This window comes from Suricata suricatta, chromosome 10 (genome assembly GCF_006229205.1).
Source record: "Suricata suricatta isolate VVHF042 chromosome 10, meerkat_22Aug2017_6uvM2_HiC, whole genome shotgun sequence".
Classification (NCBI taxonomy): Eukaryota; Metazoa; Chordata; class Mammalia; order Carnivora; family Herpestidae; genus Suricata; species Suricata suricatta.
The window spans coordinates 29,326,368-29,349,986 of NC_043709.1; the positions used below are offsets into that span (position 1 = coordinate 29,326,368).

The window sequence follows — 23,619 nt, forward strand, 5'->3', positions numbered from 1 at the left end:
TGTTGCTATGATTTTGGGAAGTGAGTGCGATTATGAAAAACACACGGCACCCTCCTAGATGTCATTTAGATTTGTGTTTTCAGCAAAGTGCACTGGTTTCCCTGTTGGAAAGATTTTTGCTTCAGCATATTTTTAGGAAAAAAATGCTACCCACGTTCATGAAGTTAGTCATACAGTATATGCTCTCTGAAAAATATTAATGCATTGACAAAATATATGGACATACAAAGAGTAAACTTCCAGATGCAGAGAGAAGGTTTCCACGGATGTTGTGGCAACAGTTTGTCCTGGGTACTAGACAACATTGCGTCACGAGTTCAGGGTGATCCCAGTCCTGACTGCAAGCAAAGGTTTGGAAAGACTTCCTTGAAAGACTAGTGTATGCAAACCTAAATGTCTCACAACTAAAATGTATCACTTTGAAAGTGCATAATGGTAATATGCAATTTATTGTCCCCAGAATCCCCATTTACTTTTCCAAGAAAACCCATAAGAATCAGGTTGCACAAACCTCCTGCTCTCACTACTTTCTGTATGCCAGCCTTGCTAGTTTTACGTATAAACTGCCCCTAATTTGGAGGTAGGTGAGATTCCTTTTTAAGTTTTTAAACTTTGTAATGTTTTATAAGGTGACTTTTGATTTCCAAGTTTAGTGCATAGGATTTCTGAAAGTAGGTATGTTGTTTGTAATTTTGTTGCCGCTTACTAAGCTTTAGGGAAGTTAATGTTATCCTTGGGCATTGCTTCAGCGGCCTGGGTATCTTTCTCCTGGCCCTTGCTCTAAAGCGTTTGAAAGGAAATGAACATACCTGTTTGTAGAATCTGTATCCGGGCCCACTAGTTGGTACCTTTTACAATTTTCCTCCTTTTAGTAAAAGACTTTTAGTCTTCATTTCAGACAATAGTGAATATGTCAAGTAGGATACGGTAATTTTTTTTTTTTTTTTATCAAGTAACTCAAAAAGTTAAATGTAACTCTAAGATGCTTAGTAGGAATAAAAGAATTCTTACCAGGGTTGAGAAATAATTTTAAAATATTGCCCTGTGAAATTGTAAGAAATGAAGTAATTAAATTATGAAAGACATCTTACAAATAAGACATTTTATCATTACAAATGATAAAAGAGGTAATGAAGAAAAATGCCTTCACAGATCTTTTACCATTTAGAAGAAAACATGACTCTTTTTTTCAGATACAAATTATTTTAGAGATAGGAGAGAAAATATTAGAGATGGAAAGAGACTATTCCAATTAGTTGTATCTTTGCTTTTGAAGTATATCATGACCCATATGTTATAAAAATCTACCAACAGTTATGAATGTGATAGTTGACCTTTAAAAAATGTGTTTTTGATTATTAAAACAAAATCCAACTAAAACTTACTAGTCTGTTAAAGGAACATGATTTTTTTTTTTCTTTTTTAGAAGACACAGATCTCATTATCTGTAAAATTTACTAAGATAGTACAACTATAAGAAGAGATTAATAGTATGGGTCAGAGGCTTTCTTTTTTTTCCTTTCAAATAAAATGTAGTTTTTAATAAAAATCATAATGGCCGTAGGTCCCAACTGTTTGATTTAGCTGTACTGAAAAATATGCTAATTTGAGCTTCATTCCCAATTTCAAGGTCACAAGGAAAGAAAGCTTACATTAATGAAGGTTTCCTTTTACTGAAAAATGTTACACTAATTAAATGAAATTTCAACAAAAATGATTTAGGTAACTTAAACTCTTCTTTATGAAATGTGAAAAAAACAAAGAAAGAAAGAAAGAAAGACACTCTCTCCAAAAAGATTTTACACAATATGCTATTTGGGAATCCAACAGAGTACTTTTTAGAATTTCCTTTAGAATATTAGCACATTTCTAGGAACTGGAGGTGGTGAAGTTCCAGGTATTATTTCTGCCTTCCAACTTCCTCAGCTGGTGTCTTCCTCCCTTTTTTTTTTTAAATGTAATTTATTGTCAAGCTGGCTAACACAATGTATACAGCGTGCGCTTGGTTTTGGGGGTAGATTCATTCCTGTGATTCATCGCTTACATGCGACACCCAGTCAGTCAGAGCTTCTGTCTTCCTAAGCTGTGACTCCTGACTGCTGCAGTAGTACAGTCGGTCCCGGGTGCTAAGCCGCACCCCCAGTTCCCACAGCTGAGACTGAGGCATGCTGAAAATGCCCAGCAGCTCTCTCTGCCCACACATCCAGTAACAACTGGTTCCTTCCTCTTCCTGTGGAAAAGCAACATCCTCTGAGATGAGAAGAAATGCACCCCGCGGAATGCAGGAACAGCAGTGAGCTTTTCACACAGGAAATTACTCCAGTAGCACTCTGAAAAGTGCCCAGTCTCTTGGACTGTCAGCCCATGATGAGCTTCCTGCTGCTGACCCAGAGGATGAGTTACTCTAGAGCTAAATGCCACATGTGGGTCTGTCCGAGTTTCATGGAGAATCGGGAACTCAGCTTTCAGCTGTTCTGAACATCTCTACCCAACTGGTTTTGAGTTATTTGGTGTTGCATACACAGTGAAGCTAGACGGCTTTGCCCTTCCCTCTGTTTAGCCACTTGACAGTTAATTATTTGGTGGAAGTAGTCAGCAAGTCTGCTAATCAGAATTTTCAGTCATTTCCTTGGACTTTATGAAATCAGGATTTGTAAAATATGTTAGGGCTTCAGAGAGATTAAAAACCCTTATAATCCAAGTGAACTGGCTATTAAGGCCCAGGGCGGGTCCTTGTTGACTTCCTTCTGTGTCTTTCAATTTCCTTTCTTTTACTTTCTGAGGTAGGCGTCAGTAGAAGCTCTCATACTGTGGGTGTGTCATACATTCTCAAGCATAGGTAAAACTTTGTTGCTTTGAACCAGCCAGCCAACCCTTACCATTTGCATTTCAAATGGATTTTCACAATTGAAGAATGTTTTAGTATAATTTGACTTAAAAAAAAAATTAATTCCTATAGTTGTTTTCTCTTTCTTTTGCATACTCCAAAGCCCAGTTTATATATTACACATACATTTTAAACTGCTTTCCAAATCACTACAGAATTTTGCTAGGTTTCAATGTTTATGGTACAAAATTCTTTTACTTTTCATGTATTTGTTTGGATTATTTTACTAAAGCACATACAAGTTACTTGTTTGTTCTGAGTTGAAGGGGAGATGGAGAAAGAATGCTAGGCATTTCCTCTTCCTTTTCAGAATGTCTTTTCAATGAATACTCCTCTCCTTTGAACAAACCATCTCAAGTTAGCTGGGGGCCTCTATGTGCCCTGTTTCCAATAATCCAACCTATTTCCTTTGTTCCTCTAGCCCTAGAGAGGTAGTTGTTTCATGCATTTACTATTTCTTCTTACCTCCATGCTCCCTTTTAGCCTTTAAAGACTTCTAAACGTGTTTAACCATTTCCCTATATTAGATTCTCTCTGTTAAAATAACTGTTGTGATTTCTGTTTTTCTGCTGGATCCTGAATGATTATCCTAAAGATCCTAAATCATCTTAAAAAATAGTAGAAGACTGACAAAGACTTCAAATAACTTCATATTCAAGTTATGTTTATTCCAGCATTATTTATAATAATAATAATAATAATAATAATAATAACAAAAAGATGGACACAAATCAATACTTTTAGAGAGTATTAGTTAAATAAAAGCCTAGTATATCAATAGATGGAATATTATCTAGCCATCCCATATTTAACAACAACTAAATAAAATGCGTGTGATTCTGGATTTGATCCTTGGTCAGTGGAAAAATTGCTATATAGGACATGATTAAGACAATTGGCAAAAATGTAATGACTGAATATTAGATAAAAGTATCAATTCTAAATTTCCTGATTTTGATAATGATACTGTGGTTGTATGGAAGGATGGTCTTCTCCTTAGGAAATACCCACTGTAGTAATTTAGGTAAGGAGGCATAGTGTCTATAGTTTCTCCCGAAAGATTCAGAAAAGAAGTAAATAGGTAGATAATGACGTAACAGATATGCCAAAATGTCAACACATGAATCTAGATGGATGTATGAGAGTCCTTTTCATTATTTTTGCAACTTTTCTGTATGTTTGAAACTATTTCAAAGTGGAAGTTAGAAATCACTTATGTATCTTTATAAGGAAGTATGATTTTTATTTTTCTACGTTTTAAATGAGTTTAGTTTATCTTTTTATTAAGTGAAAAATATAAGCATTATGATTCTAATTTTGTCAAGATAAACAAATATGTTTATATTTAGTGGAGTTTTTAGCATTTTATATGTATTTTACACTAACCTGGGCATCTGAAATTTACCCAATGTCCTCCAGCCAGTGTGTAACAAAACTCGGTTTTGAATTCTATCTAGCTTTAGAGAGCGTGCTTTTAACCACTATGTAGTGTGAATATGTATGTTGGGGGGGGGGAGCAGTAACTTTCCTAATTATACAAAGAATGAAAAATAGTTAAAAAAAAACAGTGAGAGAGAGAGAGAAAACACATGTATACCCTCACACAAAATACAAGAAACAGACAATTACCAGAAGACAACTGTTGTTAACATTTAAAGTATAGTCTCCCTGAAGAAGGTTCCTGCTGTTAGAAGCTCAAGGCTTGGAAAAGAGGCCCTGCTCTCCAAGCTCAGAGGACAGACCCAGCAGAACTGGACCCGGACTTCAGAGGGGCACAGGCCCCTGGTGCTCCTGTCTCTGTGGGGGTCAAGGCTGTTGTGGGAAGAGGCTGACTCAAGCAGCAATCAAACAGGGGGAGGAATCTGTTGCCTCTGACCTCTGGCTTCCTTCTGGCAGAGCCTACCAGGGAACCTACTGGCAAGAGAAAGCTGTAGCTTGCAGAGGCCCAGTGTCAGCATCACAAAACAAATTTTGAATGGTGGATTTGGAAACAAGAGGCATACTCTATGAGAGAAATTACTGAATCAAAGGATAGGAACTTCAGGGGCACCCTGGTCACTCAGTTGGTTAAGTGTCTGTCTCTTGATTTCGGCTCAGGTCATGATCTCTTGACTCATGAGATTGAGCCCCTCCTTGGGCTTTGTGCTGACAGCAGAGCCTGCATGGGATTCTTTCTCTCTCCCTCTCTCTCTTTCTGCCCCGCCCCCACTTGTTCTCTCTCTCAAAATAAATAAATAAACATGAAGAAAGAAGGATAAGAACTTAAAAAAAACAACAACTGTAAGTCAAGTGCACTGTAGAACGTGTATACAAATTTGGATTCCCACTAATAGTATATGAGACTGCCCATTTCCTGTACCTTAAAACATATGTATTAGGTGTTATATTTATTTAATCATTAATTATTTAATTTTTAAAGGTCTTTAAAATGTAATAGATGATAATTTTTATTTTTTAGCAACTTGTGAGCTTTTTAAAAATATTTACTTTTGACAAATATAAACTGGATATATTTATAATATATACAATGTGATGTTTTGATGTATCAATACATTGGGAAATGAGTACTACAATAGAAATAATTAACATGTCTATTATTTCCCATGGTTATCTTTTTGTGTGTATGGTAAGAAACATGACTTGTGAGCTTTGATTTGTTTTCATATTTCTGCTCATTTCTCAGAATCGCGTATTTGTATGTTTTGGCCATTTTCTATTGTTTTGTTCATTTAAAATTGGTTCTTAAGTCATTTTATTTTTTTAAGTTTGTTTTATTTATTGAGAAAAAGAGAGAGAGAGGTAGAAGGGAGAGAGGGAGGGGGAGAATCCCAAGCAGACTCTGCAACTGTCAGCTCAGAGCCCAACGCGGCGCTCAGTCTCACAGACTGCAAAGTCATGACCTGAGCAGAAACCAAGAGTCAGATGCTTAACTGATTGAGCCACCCAGATGACCCAGATCCTTAAGTCATTTTAATTAATAAGATCGACCCCTTTTGCTATCTACATTATGTTTTCTTTGTTATTTGCCCTTGAATTCTTTCTGTTTGTTGATAGGTTTAGTTGCATTAACTTCTTGAAAAATATCATTAGTTTAATTTTATGGTTTCTTTGGAGTTGATGCAGAGAAAGTCCTTCCCTACTTCCCAAATACATCTCCAGCTACTCTTCTTAACGTTTTATTTTTGACAATTAGATCTGAAATTCTAGATCAATTAATTTTGGTCATAAGGTACAGATTTGTAGTTAACAAAGTTATCTTCCATTTGTATTGTTTCCTTACTAATTTGTACTTTCTTAAAACTAAATTGTTATGTACTTGTGTTTCTTTGGGACTTTGTCTTGTCTTATTGATCTGTTTGTTCTTGATCTATTATCACACCTTTTTCATTATTGTGGCTTCTAAATATTTCTTCAAAATATAGTGCAGAAGCTTTTTCTTCATATGTTTCTAGGATATCCTGACCTATTATTTATTCATGTGAACTTTAGAATCATTTTGTCGGTTCTCCAAAAACATCCTTTTGGAATATTGATGGGTGTTGCATTCAATTTATAAAATAATTTGAGAAGGATTGCCAACTTTACCGTTTTGTATTTGTTTATCCAGGAATATAGTATTATAGACATTAGGGGCATTCTCTGTACATGCCTGTGGCTTCCATAAAAACAGCCACCATTTTATGTATGACTAAACATTGTATCTCCTTCTTAAGAATGCACACAGACTCTCCACAAATTAGTCATAAAGGGGTTAAAGCAACTTGCCCAAAGTCACACCAACTATGAAGTGATGGAGGCAAGCTAGAGCCCAAACCCTGACTCCCTACACTCTACTTCTCCCCAAATACTTAAGCTACCCAGACCATGTGACCTATCTCTTTTATAGCCTAGTTTTAGCTTCCCTATTATCAACATGGCTTATCCTGTAAATGTGTTTTCACTGTAGTGGAATATAGTAGCCAAAAAAGCCTAACGAGTGTCTTTGGGGAAGGAGGACAAGTATTGAGGACCTCTGGTTGGGAGCAGATGGAGGAATAGGCCCTAGTGTCAACTAGTTGCAGAGCCTACTTTGGGAATTCATACATTACCTATTCCCACTTGCTGAGTACTTAAATCCTCAGCATATACCAGACTACAGCAAGCACACACGTCCTTATCTGAGTATTAGAATCCTCACCCAAAAGAATGTGTTTAAGACACACTGTCTCTCCTTGATGATCCAGGAGGCATGCCATATGGTGCGCTCATCCTAGCTTGTTCAAGCCTAATTGTGCGGATATAGCTTCCTTGTGAGAACAGTTATTTGAGCTCTCATCTTTAAATCCCTTTTATAATAATATAATGGCTTTACCTCCTTGAAAGGGCTTTGTTGTTAGGTTTCCTTCACTGCTCGCCCTGGATCCCCAACCTCATCCTATTACTGATTTTCATTTTTCCTTTGTTCATTGTTTTTTAAGAAAGGATATTCTTTATGGCAGGAACTGTGAGTGCGTAAGTTTTCTTTGGTGGTGTTATTGCTATTGGTGTGTGCAGGTTTTATTTCCTTTATAGAATAGATGATAACATCAGTTTCCATCAGATTTGGTTACGTGTGATTTTTGTTAAGTGAATTCTGGTTTTTGCTGACTTTTATTTATTTATTTATATTTTTTTCTTCACTGACTTTTCTTTTTAAATGGACCTATTTCTCTTGGTGAATATCCTTAGTTTGCTGGACTGGAAATCTTGTGAGCCATGCTTGATAGCATCCCAAATTCATAATATTCTGTTTGTTCCTGTGGATTTGAGGCACTTTTGCGGCTGTACACTTATTTGCAGAATCCCGACTGTCTCCTCCAAACTTTGTCTCTTGCCGTTATTATTTCTCCAATCACGAGTACCTAAAGTTCCAAGGGGTCCAGTCCTTCCACATTCTCTGCTCCTCAGACCCCCTCGGATCTCCTCTTTAAGGGCCGTGGTGTAACAGAACTGTGTTACAGTGTCCTACTTGTCCCTGTAGGTGGGGACATCTTGTTCACTCGGCCAACTTCTGTTTGAAGCTTCAGATTCTGTAGTGGATCTGTGCCCTACTTTGTCCATTCTCTAAAATTATATTATGTAAAATGAATTAATTTTAAGTGACATCTAGTATGAGGCAAATTACCATGCTGAGAAATGTTATTCCAAATTCTGAAATATGCACTTTGGGGATAATAATAACTTAATGAAATTCTGGGATGATAAATAATTAAAATAATTTTCTACCTGAAACAGGATTAGAAATGCATTATTAAGATAAGGTGAAGACCATTGCATACTTGGGAAAATCAATTGAAAATCTGAAAAATTTGACTTAGAAATGTACTCTCCCAGATTTGTACTTTTAGAAAATTCTGTGTACTTTCTGTATAATTCAGTACACAGTAAAATTCAAGTACACAGAAAAAAAATTCAAAATGTTAATGCCATTTTAAAAGGTGTAGTTATTTTTTTAAGAAATCATTTATATGTGTAGGTATTTTGTGAATTATAGATGCATAAAACTATGGCTGTTTACCAGGGCACCCGGGTGGCTCAGTCAGTTGAGCATCCGACTCTTGGTTTCAGCTCAGGTCATGATCTTCCAGTTCATGGGTTCGAGCCCTGCCATCAGGCTCTGCATGGCAGTGCAGGGCCTGCTTGGGATTGTCTTTCTCTCCTCTCTCTCTGTCCCTCCCCGACTCATGATGTCTCTGTCTCTCTCAAAACAAACAGGAAATAAATAAAATCCACCTTAAAAAAACTATGGCTACTTACATTTTGGGCATGAATGTATCAGAGGGCCGCACCCTTTACTCCCACCTCTGGGAAAAGCAATCACTTTCTGGTATACAATTAAGGGACATGAACAATCTCACGCAAATAAGATTATTATTAGAGAAATGCATCACCATTTTTCAAATTGAGTATGCTGATAGATTTACCAAACAGAATTGAGAAATTTTTTTAATTTCAAATAAATCATAAAATAAATGTCTTCCTTAAGTATTCTTAAAACTCTGTATTTAGAGGACAACAAATTTCTCTGAGATGTATTATTAGCATTTTAATGAAGTGTTAATACCTTTTTATTTGTGCTACTATGTGCTGTTCCTATTTTAACATATTCATTAGTCAAGGGAAGTGACATCCATGGAGTTTATATCTCAAACTATATTTTGTTTATTTTTAGTTTTTGCTCTGGCACTTCCTCCGGGTAGTTCTCTTGGCAACAGCGGCGTTGCTCCTGCCTGTCGTGCGTCTTACGCAGCCAAGCTCTTCCGTCCTTCCGTGCAAATATTCTAGCTCTTGTATCCAGCCATTAACTTACATAATATTTCCAATAGTATTTTTAGTCCATTTTTCCCCCTAAGTGGAAGAAAGATCAGATTTTATGAGAATCTAGACAATGAATTTTAAATGGGAAAAATAAATCAGAATGTACTAAAAGTTTTTGTCTTTTCCTCCTGCCTCCAAAATATTTCTCGCACCAGGATGGGAGATTTGGATCTGCCCACAATAAGTAGAATTTGCTCTTTTAAACTCTGTTTCCTATATGCCTGGCACAAGAGCATCTGTACCGGTTGACTGTCCATGGAGACTATGGCCCAAACCACACTTGTTATAATGAATAAAAAGGCCAGTACATACGGAATCATTTCTCTTTGGCCATAGGTGAGCAGACCCCAAATTAGTAAACCTTGGGAAGGAACAGAAAATTGCTCAGAGGACTAACCACGGGTGAGCTGGATTTCCGTAGGACTCGAGCTCAGGGCGGTAAGCCGTGCGTTAGTGTCATGAAGGTGAGCGATTTGGCCTGTGAGGGGGGGCTCAGCAGGCTTCGTTCATTCATTTCTTAAAAATGAATGTGCCAGTCCTAGTGGGAGCAGGAGGCTAGGGAGAAGGATGTGTGCAGGTTATAATGGTAAGCAACAGCTGTCGTGGGGAGTTGCACGGTTCGGGGAGAGCATGAGTTGGGGGCATTTGACTACGTCAAGTGTGGGGGTAAGGTGGAAACACAGAAATTCCCCTGCGGAGACATTTGACTTGTCTTCCTATTCAAAGTGCCGTCTATGCATGGTTTGCTTGAGCATCACCTGGGAACTTGTTAGAAATGCAGAATCTCCAGGCCCATCATAGACCTACTGAATTCGCCTCTGCGTTCTAATAAGATCTGCAGGTGGTTCACATGTACATTGAAGTTGGGGAAACCCTGATCTGAAGCTTTAGCTGAGGTTGAGATCAGAGGGTTAGAGGTGCTGGAGGGTCCTAGACGGAGGGAACTGTGTGTGCAGAGACTGGCTTGCGAGGGAGCGGATATGCCCAAGGGACTGAAAAGGGGGCTGGAGCCCAGGGATGGAGGGAGCATGTGGTGTCCTGGGGGCCAAGAGAGGAGTGTTTCAAGGACATGGTAATCTCAGCATAACTGAAAGCCATGAGAAGGACTGGAAAATGTTTGATGACTTCAGCTGAGATTTGGAAGGATTTTTTGATGGAGCAATACAGGTACAAGCCTTTATGAAGTGAGTTGAACAGTGAGTACCAGGAGAAGGGTGAACAAAAGTGACAGCTAATATAGACTATTCTTTCCTTTTTATTCAGTACATTTGCTGAGCATTGTTATATACCAAGCAGTGAGAATGTACAGATGAAAGACTAAGTCCAAAAATAGTGATATATGCCTAAGTTGCTAGGGGAGTGCTTGAGCAGAGTGCCTAAATAAGGAGTGTGTGTGTGTGTGTGTGTGTGTGTGTGTGTATGCACACATATGTGTGTGCAGACTAAAAAATTAGGATTGGGGACAGAAAATTTAATCAGAAATAACCTCCCAAACAGGGTTGATCCCTGTCTTTAAGAACTTGCCTGATAGGGGAGCAAGGACAGAACTCAGCTTCTACAGAGACAAGAAGGCTTAGGAGGGGATGGTGAATTCAGAAAACCATGGACATTACTGGTGGCCTGTATCTTGAATGACCTTGAATACCATTTGAAGCCGTTTGAATTCACCCTAAGAATGTTAGGAGGACCAGTGAAGGATTTTAAGCAGGAGAGTGATGAGCACACTTGAATTTCAGAATACACTGAAAATGTGATAAAGGAGGGGAAAGAGGAAGGTGAGACTGGCAGCATAGAAAATTGGGGGGCAGTTGCAGTAGTAATGCAGATACAAAGTGAGACGTTCTTGAGCCAGCCCAGTAACATAGGGAAGGAATGAAGAAGAGGTGGTTGGTCTGAAATTTGGAGCTGCTGGCTGAATAATGGTACTGTTTACCAAGTTAGGAAATAGAGTTGGCTATGGAGCATCCAGTCCAGATAGATTTGACGATCTTTATTTGGTTGATCAAGCCATAAGGTCACCCAGGACGATCCCTAAACTTCACTCCATAGTAAATACTATAGTGATTATGATGAACAGATGGCCAGCATTAATCTCATCCTGTTCATCAGGAGGGATCACCAGGAGACTGTTTCTTTGAGAAATGCTGGTTACCTAATACGTACCATGACTGAGATATGGAGCACACGAAACTAGTCATGTCTGATGGCTGTAAGCATTGGACCTGGTTAGTGGCAGCACAGCGTCCTCTTTAAGCACTTCCTGCCTCTCCGTGTGTGCGCGTGTGAGAGTGCACGTGTGCACACAACTATCCTGATTACTCACCACTCTTTTACACAGAGAATCTGGTTCATGTTCTCTTTCACTCATGGCACCTGTGAAAAGTATGTTTGAACTTTATGGTAGTTTACTAATTATGTATGATAACAGATGATACATAAGCTTCAGTCCCATCTATAATTTTATCTGATACTGTAATTCAATTTGGATGTATTGCGTAGGATGTGACAAACATCCTATTAATAACCAAACAAACTCTGACTTTCCTGGAGTGACCCTTTCACCGTGAACTCCAGGTCAGAACGTATTAACTGTCAGTTCACCTACACTAAGGTTTCTGGAGACTGTGGCTTTCATGTCCAGGTACACTGCAAAGAAATCTCAAACAGAACCCGATATCACCCTGAAGGAATTCTAACTTTACACTGTCGAGGTAATTGACCAAGATGTCTCCAGAATAAACTAACTTTACACAGCACACTTTTGACACATTGACTCAGCACCATGATCAGATTATTACATTTAGCAATTGGCAGCATGGGTGCAAAAAACAAAACCAAACCAACCAAACAAACCCTACATTAAAACCTTTTCTTGGAATGCTTTATATCTTCCACAAAACAGAAAGTAAAATAACCTGTATACAATTAGTCACAAATAGTCTTCCAAGTTTCCTGCCCATATACTTGAGTATTATCTAAAACATTTATGTGAAGCCGCTAGGCCCTGCCATCACTGTGCTTGGCTGAGTTCACAAACCTGTTGTAACCAGTGGCTTCTCTGTCACTTCTCTGGCTCTCCGCTCCTGCTAAGCGTTGTTTTCCTGGCAGTAATTAAAACCTTCTGCCACTGCCATAGCTACTGCTGCTGCTGGAACCACCATAGCCACCTGGTTTCATGGTTTGGCTAAGTATTAGCCCCACCACCAGAGCAGCCAGAGCGTCTGCCTCCAAAATGTCCTCCTCTCGTGGGTCCAGAATTTGAAGATTCATTTTCATAGTTACCCCCATCACTGCAGCTCCAGCCACCTCCAGAATGACTTCCATCATTACCAAGTGCACTCTAGCCGTCCCCACTGCCACCATATCCACCCCTACCACCGTGGTGGCCACTAAAGGCACCTGACCCATGGATGTTTCCTCCATGACCAAAGTTTCCTTCCCACCAAAACCACCTTCACAACCACCACCAAAGTTTCCTGAACCACTGTGACCTCATCGGCTGGATGAAGCACTAGTCATCGTTTGCTTAGATAGGGCTTTCTTTACTTCGTAGTTGGGGCCGTTCACAGCGTGGTATTTTTGAATGACAGTCTTGTCTATGGAGTCACGGTCATGAAAGGTTACAAAAGCAAAGCTCTTTTGTTGCCGCTGTCTCTGTCAGTCATGATGTTAAGTCACTTCCACTTCTTCATACTGTTCAAAATAATCTCTTAGGTGATACTTTCAGTGTGTTCTCTAATGCCACCAACAAAAACTCTTTTTCACAATTAAGTGGGCACCAGGTTTTTGAGAATCTTCTCTTGAGGCACCCCTCTTTGGTTCCACAACTCTTCCATCCACTTTGTGTGGCCTTGCATTTGTGGCCGCATCCACCACAGTGGCATATGTGACAAACCCAGAGCATCTGCAGCACTTTGTTTTTGGATCTCATTACCACATGGTCCGTGAGTGGTCCCCAGTGCTCAGAATGGCTCCTCAGACTCTCATCGGTTGTTTCAAAGTTCAGATCTCTAATGAAGAGCTTCCACAGCTGTTGGGACTCTCAGAGACTCTGACTTAGGCATGATGGGACAGGAAGGGAGACCTTAACAATGCTTTCTCAGCAGCGTCCACGGGTGGAAAGTGAGTTTTGTCACAGTATATGAAAGTTATTTCTCCTAGGCCATTTTCCCTGATGGCAATTAATTAAAAAGAAAAAAAAAACTTTCTCTGTAAATGCAGTCATTATTTTTTTTGTCTTTGGTTTCTGGTTTCTTCTACCAGCAAAATAAGAAAGGGGGAAACACCCAGATCTTTTTACACACAAAAATGTAGGAAAGAAAAATATTGTATCTCTATCAAACAGAACACTGTTATCATAGTGTTATCTTATTTTCAGTTATTTATACTGAAATATCTGTTACTAATATTCTATTCATAAGCTGTTCTTTTAGGAGGTTTAATGCCATAATTTTCAACTAAGTCCAGTTACATAATCAAGGGGTTAAATATTTCAGATGAGACTCATACAGTTAAATGCTTGATGTTAGATTGGCTTCCTATATTATAATTAGGAAATCATTTTTTAATCCATTAAAATGATGAGACCAGAAATTTTAAATAGATGTAGTATCTTTACCTACTAAACTTCTTTTAAAAATATTACATACATTTTTCAGGTAGCTGCCTGACAGTGGAAATTTGTTTGTTTGTTTTTCCTTTTTTTAAATTACATTTAAAAATGTCTTAATATTTTATTTTGGATTTGTCAAACAGTGATTTTCATTTTACATGTGTATCCAGCATATACTTACTCATTTGCCATCAGTTAGCATTTATTTATTATGGTTCATTCATTTATTTATTGAAATGCCACCTGCCCTTACTTGGTTTATTATTTCATTTGAGAAACCAGAGGAGAATTTAAAAAATCCTTGGAGTATAATGGATAGAGAAATATCTTTAATTCAACAAATTTTAGTAATTACTTTATGTGGGCCTTACACATAGGAGTTACTCAGCAAGGTGTCACTGTGTAAAGGAAGGTAGCTGTGGCTTCTGGCCTTCTAGAAACTTACAATATAGATTGTAGAGGATTTGGGGGAGGACATGATAAGATAATACTGGATGGTAGGTAAGTGAATACAACTATATATTAACTTTATTTATTTATTTAAATGTTTCTTTATTTCTGAGAGAGAGAGACAGAGAGCAAGCAGGTGAGGGGCAGAGAGAGGGAGACACACACACAGAGCCCAAAGCAAGCTCCAGGCTCTGAGCAGTCAGCACAGAGCCCAAGGCAGGGCTCAAACTCATGAGCTACGAGCTGTGAGATTAAGACCTGAGCCCAAGTCGGACACTTAACCAACTGAGCCCACATTAAACTCTGTACCTGTATTTTCACAACAACCTTATAATGTAGCTCAATATTGTCTTCTTCATTTTATAGATAAGGAGACTAAGGCCTAGACAGGTCAAGTAATTTGTCCCACATCATACAGTTACTACACAGAAGATAGAAGGTTAATGATCCGTGTGACTTGATGTCTCATTCACACGGCCACTATATTATAGCAGAGAAAATTATATGATGTAACAAATAGCAGAAATGCAAGGAAAAATTGTTAGTTGCCTTAAGTAAAATTCAATTTTTATAGAGATTTAGATGAGGGGCAAATTTCATCTAGTTGGGGAAGATAAGGAAAGACTTCACTATTTAGCAAATGCAAATTAAAGTCAACTAATACAATGTACACTGTGTATACTGAATTCTCATAGAAAGCTTCCACTCTCTGTTTTTTGAAAGATTTAATGAATAATAAATAGACAGAAGGGTGGTTCTCATACCCAGCTGTGAATATATATAACTGTTATAATCACAGTTATTGTTAATTGTACTATAATATTCACATTATGCTACATGATGAATAGAACAATAAATAAATAAATAGAATATTTGCTCTCTAAAAGATGTTCTGTAAAGCTTGCCAGTTTTCTGAATTGTAGCTTTGTTAAATGATTGGATAAATTCTTGTCTTAAAACTCCCTCTTCGTAGCGTTAAAACAAATAGACTAAGGGAGCTAAAGTCTTATTCAAGTGAGCAAAGCCTGATTTATTTTGTGTGTACAAGTTAAAAGAATTATCTCGTGACTTTTAAAACACAGCTCACTTCTTTTGACTCTGGCATGTGAAGAATTTTGAGGAACAGAAAATAGGGCCTGTGGGAAAGAAATGGTATTCTTTCTCCCAGAGAATAAGCCAGCTCGGGAAATAATTTTTCAATAACATATTCTAAATAATGCCTCTGATTCTATGATAGCTTTATGTTTCACGAAAATACTGGAGATGGTTATCTTAGGATATACTTTGACTTGTTGATTTGGTTGGCTTTCTGTGTACGGATCTTCCTCTTCTTAACCACACGGTTAAGTCCTGCTAAGCTGCATTTAATGCACCTAACCTACTGAACATCGGAGCTTAGCCTCGCTTATCTTAAATGTGCTAATGCCACATTAGCCTACAATTGGGCAAAATCATCTAACACAAAGCCTATTTTATAATGCATTGTTGAATATCTCATGTAAGTTATTGAATATTTTACTGAAAATTTAAAAAGCCAGGATGTTGAAAGTGTATCAGTTGTTTACCTTTGACATTGTGTGGCTGACTGGGAGCTGTGGCTCACTGCCTCTGCCCAGAATCACCAGAGAGCATCACACCTCATGTATATTGCTGGCCCAGGAAAAGGTCCAAATTTAAAATTTGAAGTATGGTTCTACTGATTGTGTATTGCTTTTACACCCTCATAAAGTTGAAAAATTGTAATTTGAAACATCATCATAAATTGGGTACTGTCTGAATAACTATTATGATACTAACATGGCAGTGATGTATTTGCTTTTGAGGCACATATGCTAGAATTGAAATAATACAGAGAGTACGGAGTGGCCTTCATGTAAGTGTAACATGAAATTAATAAAATATTACATGGCATTTTTGGAATGCCATGTTTGTAGATAGGGTGGCCTAATGTAATTAAGGTGTTACTTCTCCTGAATAAATCTACAAATTCAAGGCAATTCTAATAAACCTCCCAGTAAGATTTTTTTAAAAAAGATTTATTTTTGAGAGAGAGTGCAAGCTGGGAAGGGGCAAGGGGTGTGGAGATTACGACCTGGGCCAAAGTCTGCTGCTCAGCTGACTGAGTCACCCAGGTGCCCCCTGTTTTTTTCTTCTTCTTCTTCTTTATTTATTTTCCTCCTAGTAAGATCTTTAACGAAACTTTAAAAGTTGGTTTTAAAGCTCATATGGAAAAGGAAAATGCCAAAAACAGCCAATTTTTTGGAACAGCACAGTTTTGAAGAAATGTGAAGATTGGAGATTCATTAAGCTCTAACTGTGGTATTATTCCAGGAGGGACTGAGAGTCCACAATGGGGAGCACATAAATAGACCCACACAATTACAGATGGTGGGTATGTGGGCCCAGCACACTTCCGCTGCGCCACGCTGCTTCCCTTGAGATGGTGGGTATATGAAAGGCCTCGCTTTGTAGACATATGAAGATGGTTTGGTCACTAAATAGAATGCTCAGTAAATGTTGCTGGGATAACTGGCTAATTAGAAAAAATATATAATTATTTTCTTACTTTTAGCCACAAACAAAAATCAATATCAGAGGGGTTAAAGGCTTAAATGTGAAAAACAATACTCAGAACATCTAAAAAAAACCCAGAAGAATATATGTATACATTCCTAGTGGGCAAGGATTCCTTAAATGTAATACAGAATGCAGAAATTACAAAGGAAGGTTTAATAAATCTGACTACATTAAAACAAAAACTTGTGTGAATAAAGATAATACCATACAATAGAAGTGAAGACAAACCACAGAGTAAGAGACATATTATACATATAAACAACAAAGTCCTGGTATCCAGAATATGTAAAGAACTCTTAAATTTAAATTAGGAAAAAGAGAGGTAGACCAATTAGAAAGTGGACAGAGGGTTTAAACAGGCAATTTACAGAAAAATGCTAATATACATATAAAATATGCTCAATTACCAATAATCCTGGAAATGCACAGTGAAATTAAAACCATGAAATTCCATTTCCTGGCCATAATTTTGTTAAAATTTAATATGTCTAACAAAATATTTATTTTGTAGAAAAAGAGAAGATTGTCTTCTCATATGAGAATAAGTTTGCATAATATTTTGGACAATATCTGGTAAAACTATGACTTTTCCAGGCTAGAGAAACTGTTGTACCTGTATACAGGAAGCATTTATAAGACTGCTGATTGTAGCACTTAATGCGAGTGGAAAGAATATATAAATTGTAGAATAGTCTAATGCTATTTGACAGTGAAAATAAGTGAACTAGACTTTGTATCACCATAGACAAATAAAAAAATGTTGATTTACAGGAAGTTTTAAAAGATATAATATGATATTGTTGCACTTTTTAATGTGCAGTTCTAATACATGCAAAAACTGTACTATTATTTAGGGATGTCTACAGATGTGAGAAGAAGTAAAGGGACATGAATTGGGATGATAGGTGCCATATTCAAGATGGTGGTTTCCTTCAAGAGGGAAAGGAAAGACGAAAGATTAGAAAAGGGTCCTCTTAAGGTAGGGGGGAGGGTTGCTTTATTATTTTTTATATGTTTTTATTGAAAATTTTAAAGCATAGTTGGAACTTTAAAAAAACACAATTACTAGTTGGATAAAAGAGGATTACTGACTCATTCAAAAGTGTTAGTAGTGGGGCACCTGCAGGGCTCAGTCAGTTAAGCATCTGACTCTTGATCTCAGCTCAGGTCTTGATCTCAGGATCATAAGGTCAAGTCTCACATTGGGCTTCACGCTGGGCATGCAGCCTACTTAAAAAGAAATCTTAGTATTCTCTTGGTTGCTGTTGTGCACACAGAGACAGGGCAGTTTTCTAACAGGTGAACAGATGGCTCTTCTGAGACATGTGGGTGAAACTAAACCAAATATGGCTTTCCACGTCAAACTTTCGTTTTTTCCAAGATGTAGTACTTGAGTGTAAAGTATCCTTAAAAATACATCATTGTATAATAATAAGCTATTACCTGCCTCAAAATTTAGATACACAGGCACACACCTTTTTTAAACAAAGAGTGAAGTGTATGGTTTGTGTTTGCCTAATCATGTGAGAGGTGAAACGTATAAGGACACTTTTGTACAGATTTTATATGTCCTGGCTGTATCCTGGGAGTTCGTGCCTTCAAAATTAATAAGCTTCTCTAGAGATGAGAGTATAGATTAGAGACAAAGCTGGACACTTGATTTGTTGCCACAGCTGCCTTTTCCAAGGGGACTGAATTAAACATTTTGATATTATCGTTGATAGCTGCATAGGGATATGTTTTTCAAGTCTTCTGACAAAAACAAAACTTCCAGTTTGGTATGAAGAAGAGAAATCAAAACCCTCTGTAAAACCTTATCCCTAAAGCCTGAAGGCTCTTTCTTTGAAGAAAAGACATATGATTTCTCCCAAGGGACAAGCAGAAATCTTTCTCAGCTCAGCCATTTTAGTTTGGGAGACACAAATTTCACATGACATTCTCTGATTTTATCCAAGATACTTTTAAGTCAATAAGACTGGCGCAGGTGGATATGCTTTTACAAGGTTACACAGTACACTGTGCGGGTGTCCACAGTAGGAGAGGTGTGGTTATCGCCTTCAGGACGTCCTTGCCAGCAACTTCAGAAATTGCGAATGAATCTTGTGCTGTGGGCCTGTGACAGTCCCACATGGTGACTCGATAGCTCCTCTTTCTGTTTCCCTGGTAGGTTCATCTACTCCTTGGTTAGCACAGGCTTCTGATCTGAAGGAGAGAGCTAAAGATAGAGCCACTCTCTGAGTCACTCTGAAAGACAGCCATTTTCTCTCTGTCAGGAATCTCAGATGAACTCAGTGACTGTCTGAATCCTTTGTGCTGATGGTAAACTCAGTGGAAAGCCTCCTACTCTTTGGCCACCACTTCCTCCAGTCCTCCAAGTTTAATAATTCATCAACTCCAGAGGGGTCTACAATCCATTGAGCCTCCTGCCTTGTCACTGTCACCTCCTGTGTCTGTGTCCCTCTCCTTTACCTCAGAGTCTGTAGTATGTTATTATGCCCATGCTCTTGTCCCTTCCTCCCCCCAAATTTCAACCTGGTTAAATCTATTTCTTTGCCTACTCTACACCAATACCCAAGCAACTAATTTTGACAAGACAGCCATGCTGACTGATTGTACCTTAAGTTTGTTTACACAAAGTTTTGGGGCACTCAGTATTGCCTAGCCAACTCATTCACTGAGAAGCTGTCACCTCATAGCCCTGTGACATCAGTGCTCTGCTTCTGCTACTAGATCTTTTAAATTAGCAGGCATTTGTAACCTATTTACCATCTTTAAAAACGAAAACATCACCTGACTCCTCATCCTTTTACAGCTCCTGTCTCATTGCTCTGCTTCCCTTTAAAGCAGAACTCCCCAAAAGAGCTGCCTGTGTTCAGTCTTTATTTCTTCATTTTCCACTCTTCTGAATCCACCTCAATTAAATTTTTGTCCCCACCATTCCACTGTGTCACAGCCCCGGCGATCCATCTGTCTCAGGCTTCCTACAGCACTTGGTCCTGGTGGGCACCTCCTTCTCTGTGAAACTCTTCCATCGCTTGGCTTCTGGGCCACTACCCTTCCCACATCATGGGCCACTAGTTAGTTACCTTTCCTGCTCCTTCTCTTCCTGCCTTTTGAAGTCTTTGCAACTCTTCTCTTGTTTGACTCCCCCCCCACCAAGTGATCATAGGCCCATGGCTATAATATTTACATGCCGAGCATCCCAACTTCAAGGCAACAGAAGCTCCTGTACTTGGAACTTTTCCAGACCTTGCTCTGTGTATCTCTTCATCTGTCTGTTCATTTATAAAAACTGGTAAATGGATATCACCAATCACTCTCCATAACTTCTCCACAGAAATCTAGAATCCTGTATTTCCAGTGGCATTTATGACTGTTCCCTTTAGGAATCTAATAGGCATCTCAAACTTGACATGCTTAACATTTATTTTCTACCTTTCCCATTAAAAAAATACATCATCAATGAAGCTATATCGTAATATAACACATTACCCAGCTTTATTTTTCTTCATAACCCTTGTCATTACCTGACATTACATCACATATCTGTATATTTATTTTCCTGTTTCACCTACTTGATTTTAACACCATGCCAATGGGGTCTCGTTTATTCATTCCTTATAGTAGGCAGCATAATGGTCCTTTAAAGATGCCCATGTTTCTATTCCAAGAATTTGGGAATGTGTTTTCTTACGTGGCAGAAGAGACTTGGCAAACGTGATAAAGTTAAGGATCTTGAGTTAGGGAGATTATCCTGGATTATTCACATGGGCCCAAAATAATCACTAGGTTGCCTGTAAGGGGAGGAGGAAGGCATGGAAATGAGAGTAGGAGAAATGGCAATGGAAGGAGGCATTAAAGTAAGGCAGTCAGGAGTGCCTGGGCGGCTCAAGTCGTTTAAGCGGTCGACTTCAGCTCAGGTCATGACCTCAGAGTTTGTGGGTTCGAGCCCCGTGTCAGGCTCTGTGCTGACAGCTCAGAGCCTAGAGCCTGCTTCAGATTCTGTGTGTGTGTGTGTGTGTGTCTGACCCTCCCCCATTCACACTGTGTGTGTGTCTCTCTCTCTATCAAAAATAAATATTAAGAAGAAAATGAAGTAATGCAGTCAGGAGTCACGGAAGGCAGGAGCCTCTAGAAGCCAGAAAAGGCAAGGGGCAGACTCCCCAGGAGTCTCCAGAAGGATCCCAGCTCTCCTGCCGCCTTGGTTACGGCTCTGTAAAACCGATCTTGGACTTCTGACCTCCAGAGCATTCAGATAAGACACTTGTGTTGTTTTAAGCAACTAGCCTTGTAATTTGTTACAACAGCAACAGGACACTAATATACTTATGTATCTCTGGCATTTAGAATTTTTCTGGCATGTAGGTACTGAGTAAAATAATGCCGTTTGAATGAGTGTTACATCTTCATTATTTTAGATCACACAGAGATGATTAAAGTTACAAATTTGTATTCTAAATGTTATTGAAAATAAGTAAATCATTCTTTATTTGAAAAACAATAGTTACCTTTATTTTTGTCCAGGCAAAAGGTAGTTTTTGTTATCCTAGTCTGTTTCAGGCAGGCATCTTTAAGGGTGTGTGTGTTGATAAAATTTTCAGAATGTCCAGAATGGAAAGGACTTTGAAGGACATTCAGTAGAATTTCCTGGCCTGATGTTTGTATATTTTTCATAATATCCCTAACAAGTGAGCATTGCAAGTCTATTTTAGCATTTTCAATGATGGGAAACTCATATTAGCTGGCGGGGTCAAGACCAATTTTGGATAGACTTTTCTGACTTGTCAGTTTTGTTCCCTAGTTACAGAATTAAACCAAGACTAAAATTATTAGTTATAAGCCAACACTGACTTTTTAAAACCCATTTATTAAAGATATACCTGAAGTCCAAGTCATTGATTATCTTTACATGTGAAGTGCCTACTTGTGCATTAATATTTGTCAGAAAGTCTTTATGCTAGGCCATTAGAAACCATCAAGTATGCTGGAGGGGGTGGTGGATAAAAATCAAGACGTGATCTGCAGTTTTGCAGTTAATGCTTCCATTGCTCCCTCATTGTCCCTCTGAGGAGGCATTTCAGACAGTAATTTTTAGTAGAGAATGGTATTAGCTTAACTTTGGGTTAAAAGTTTTTACTATTAATAAAAACTTTGGGGTTTTACTTCTCTACAATTACTGTCAATTTTTCAATATTTATATTTTGTTGATGATTCAGCTGATACAGGACAGTGAACTCAGTGAATCAGAATCAAGGTTCCCCAACTGCTGAGCCCTGTCAGTGCCTCATGCACTGTGCTAGACACGTGAGGGAAAAGCATGGTCAAGTTATGGCTACTGACCTCAAGAGACTACCTCTGATAAACTAGTTGGGAATATAGACATATATAACACAAATAGAACAGACCTGACAGTGCTCTACTGATAGCAGGGATGATGACTTATGAGATGAAGCGGCACCAGTGATTAATTCTGACTTGCTCACCCAGACAGGGAGTGGGTGAGAAGAGGAGGAGGGGGAGGGGGAGGAGCCCCCCCAGGTGTAATGGAGCCCCACAGTATCTTGAATGTTCCATTGTTAATCATATAAATAGTAATAGTTTAGATGTGTAGACCTTGATTACATTGTTGCATGGTTAATTTCCTGATAAAAATTTGCTTACAAATGCCACAATTTTCACTTTTTATTAAATGTATTAAAAAAATTCATTCTCTAATGTAAGTCATGAGTGAAAAATCGTGCATTAATTTTTTCATGGCATCTACACAACCTGCTAAGAACCCTTTGACCCCAGAATGTCAGAGGCTTTGTATCCGGCTCTCAGGACCATCAGAGCTGTTTAAGAGCATCAGTCAACTCTCTACATCTTGTTTGTTTTGTATGTTCCGATGGGGAGTCCAGCATTTTAACCTGTAGAAATAAGGGTTTCTCAGCCACTCAGATGTATTCATGCAGTTGGTGAGGCTGCATTTCCCCGTCTTTGAGATGGCAACCATGGGCCTGTCCAAGGAAACTTAGGGGCGGTGATTGTCCAGCCATCCTTTTGGAGGAAGTGGTTCCTTGGAGAATGGTAAGCTCCGCGAAGGAAGGTGCCACCACCTTTGCTCTTTGCTGTAGCTTTAATGCCTGCCATCGGAGGCCTTTGTTTGCTGATGCAGCCAGCGAGAGTTCTTCTTACCTCACTGCACTTCAAGTGTCAATAGTAAGAGAGATAAAGGAACATAGTGTGATTTTTTTCCTTTTATGAAGTAGCAAAGCATTTGATCTTTTCTGCAGTCTTCTAGTCATCTGTCTGCCTGTGTTTCTTATTCATTCTGTAGTGCAAGTGACATGCCAGGCGCTGCTGGGGTTCTGGGTCTTGCTCTGTCTTAATTCTCTCACCACAACAGAGCAGACTTAATTCTCTTGCACCATGCTTATTACATTTTTTTAAAATTTAAGTCCAAGTTAGTTACCATATAGTGTAATATTGGTTTCAGGAGTAGAATTTAGTGATTCGTCACTTACATACAACACCCAGTGCTCATCCCAACAAGTGTCCTCCCTGATGCCCACCCATCTAGCTCCCCAACCCAGCATCCCTCCAGCATCCCCTCAGTTAGTAGGTATTTAAGAGTTTCTTATAATTTGCCTCCCTCTCTCATTTTATCTTATTTGTCTGTTCTTCCCCCTACGTTGATCTGTTTTGTTGCTTAAATTCCACATATAAGTGAAATCATATGCTTTCTCCAACTTACTTCGCTTAGCATAATATACAC

At 38.5% G+C, this 23,619-nt stretch overlaps 1 protein-coding gene across 2 annotated transcripts in view; it reads left to right on the top strand.

The window, feature by feature from the left end:
* Window positions 1-23,619, top strand: part of POC1B (POC1 centriolar protein B) — a 92,732-nt gene that overhangs the window by 58,091 nt on the left and 11,022 nt on the right. The window contains exon 11 of one of the 2 annotated variants that reach the window (XM_029953802.1): window positions 9,560-9,759. The exons of the other annotated variant lie outside the window; for it this stretch is intronic. Coding sequence (XP_029809662.1) covers window positions 9,560-9,619 — 60 coding nt within the window. The 3' untranslated portion in view covers window positions 9,620-9,759. Of the gene's footprint in view, window positions 1-9,559; window positions 9,760-23,619 lie in introns of those variants that run through there. 2 annotated transcript variants of the gene reach the window in all.